Below are 1,662 nucleotides of genomic sequence, written 5' to 3'. Positions count from 1 at the left end.
TTTAAAAAAATGAAAATTCGTCATAGTTATCTAAATTGTGAGTGAAAATATATTATTAATATCATTTTCAAAGGCACTCAATTTCTTTATCCATCCAAGAAAAAAAATTGATGATGAGAGAGCTGAAAACGTAAAATTTAAGAAAATCTTAAAAAGCTTCATTAATATAAGAAAAAGATATCTTAAAAAGTTTGTAGTCAAGTGATCTCACTCTTTACCGGATTAGTCAGTTTTTCTGGTTCGATCCCCTTTTTTCGCTTGTGTTGTAATAAAAAATAATATAAGAAAAACTCTAATAAAATACAAAGAAACACTAATTAATTTACCAAACTGGATTTTTTAAAAAAACCCATTATTTTCCACAAAAGATGGATCATTCTGCTGATAACATGATTGCAAATAATAAAATTGACCAATTCCAATTCCATCACAAAAAGCTAATTAACATAAACAGTAAAAGGACCGCCGTTCATTTCTCAGAAATCCGGCAACGGCTCGTGCGTGTGGCTGATGAAGAACGCCTCATACACAACTCCAGCGAGTCCGCCGCCGATGATAGGCCCTACCCAGTAAACCCAATGGTGTGCCCAAGCCCAGCCGACCAAAGCTGGGCCAAATGCCACTGCAGGGTTCATGGATGCTCCTGTGAAAGCGCCGCCGGCGAGGATGTTGGCTCCCACTATGAAGCCGATTGCGATGGGTGCCACGATGCCGATTTCGCCTTTCTTTGGGTCCACCGCGGTGGCGTAAACAGTGTATACTAGACCGAATGTCATCACAATTTCGAAGACGAGGGCACTCCATACGGATAACCCCTCGGTGAGAGCAAATGCAGGCGCTAGCTGTACAAGATATATGGAAGATAAATGCCAATGCAGAGTTCAGCTTGGGGATGGATTCACTGTTACACTTAATTCTACTAATTCTACATGAATCATTAAAGATCTGAAAAAAACTTACAGTCCACCCAGTGCAGAAGGAGAGGAGCAGGCAAGCAATAACAGATCCAAGCAACTGAGCGATTATGTAAAGGACGCCGCGGATGAGACTGATGTTACCACCAACAAACAGCCCGAAAGTGACGGCCGGGTTGACGTGGCCTCCGGAGATATTGGCCGCGACAGAGACTGCTACGAACAACCCGAAAGCATGGGCTATCGCGGCGGAGATGAGGCCGGCGGGCGAGCCCGGTGCGTTCCCAGTCAGCTTATTGTAAGCCATTCCAGATCCGGAGCCAGCGAAGACGAAGATGAGTGTGCTGATAAACTCCGCAACCACCGCTTTCACAGTACCTGGCTTCCCGAATTCATTGGGTTCGCCGATGGCGACATGGCGGAGGGGGACGTTGAAGTATTCGTTGGAGGTCGGCATTATAGGGAATTCTAGATCAGTTTGGTGGGTGAAGCAAGTTTTGGAGTGTAATAACTACTCTATATGTGCATGGCATAGAATTTATTTATATAATGGATAGTTAGGCATGGTTTTGACCGAAACCCGTGGTAATATTTAAATCATTTTTTTATTTTTATTTTTTACTTTCTTGTTAGTACATAAATTTATTTTCTGCGGTACAATAATTTTACTACATTAATGTTTTGAAATAATTGTAAGTTATAATTTAGTCTCATATATTTTTCATTTTTTTTAATTATTTTATAAGTT

At 40.9% G+C, this 1,662-nt stretch overlaps 1 protein-coding gene across 1 annotated transcript; it reads right to left on the bottom strand.

Moving 5' to 3' along the window:
* Window positions 1–303: 303 nt before the first annotated feature.
* LOC140958349 (aquaporin TIP1-1-like) lies at window positions 304–1,437 on the bottom strand. Its single transcript, XM_073415763.1, has 2 exons — window positions 961–1,437; window positions 304–842 (listed from the first exon to the last, which is right to left on the bottom strand). Exons 1-2 carry the CDS (start codon window positions 1,369–1,371, stop codon window positions 477–479), a joined length of 777 nt encoding a protein of 258 aa, XP_073271864.1. The 5' UTR covers window positions 1,372–1,437; the 3' UTR covers window positions 304–476.
* Window positions 1,438–1,662: the final 225 nt, after the last annotated feature.

This window comes from Primulina huaijiensis, chromosome 15, assembly GCF_012295235.1.
Source record: "Primulina huaijiensis isolate GDHJ02 chromosome 15, ASM1229523v2, whole genome shotgun sequence".
NCBI lineage: Eukaryota > Viridiplantae > Streptophyta > Magnoliopsida > Lamiales > Gesneriaceae > Primulina > Primulina huaijiensis.
Note: the sequence above shows the minus strand (reverse complement) of the source record. Positions and strands in the feature narration are given on the sequence as shown.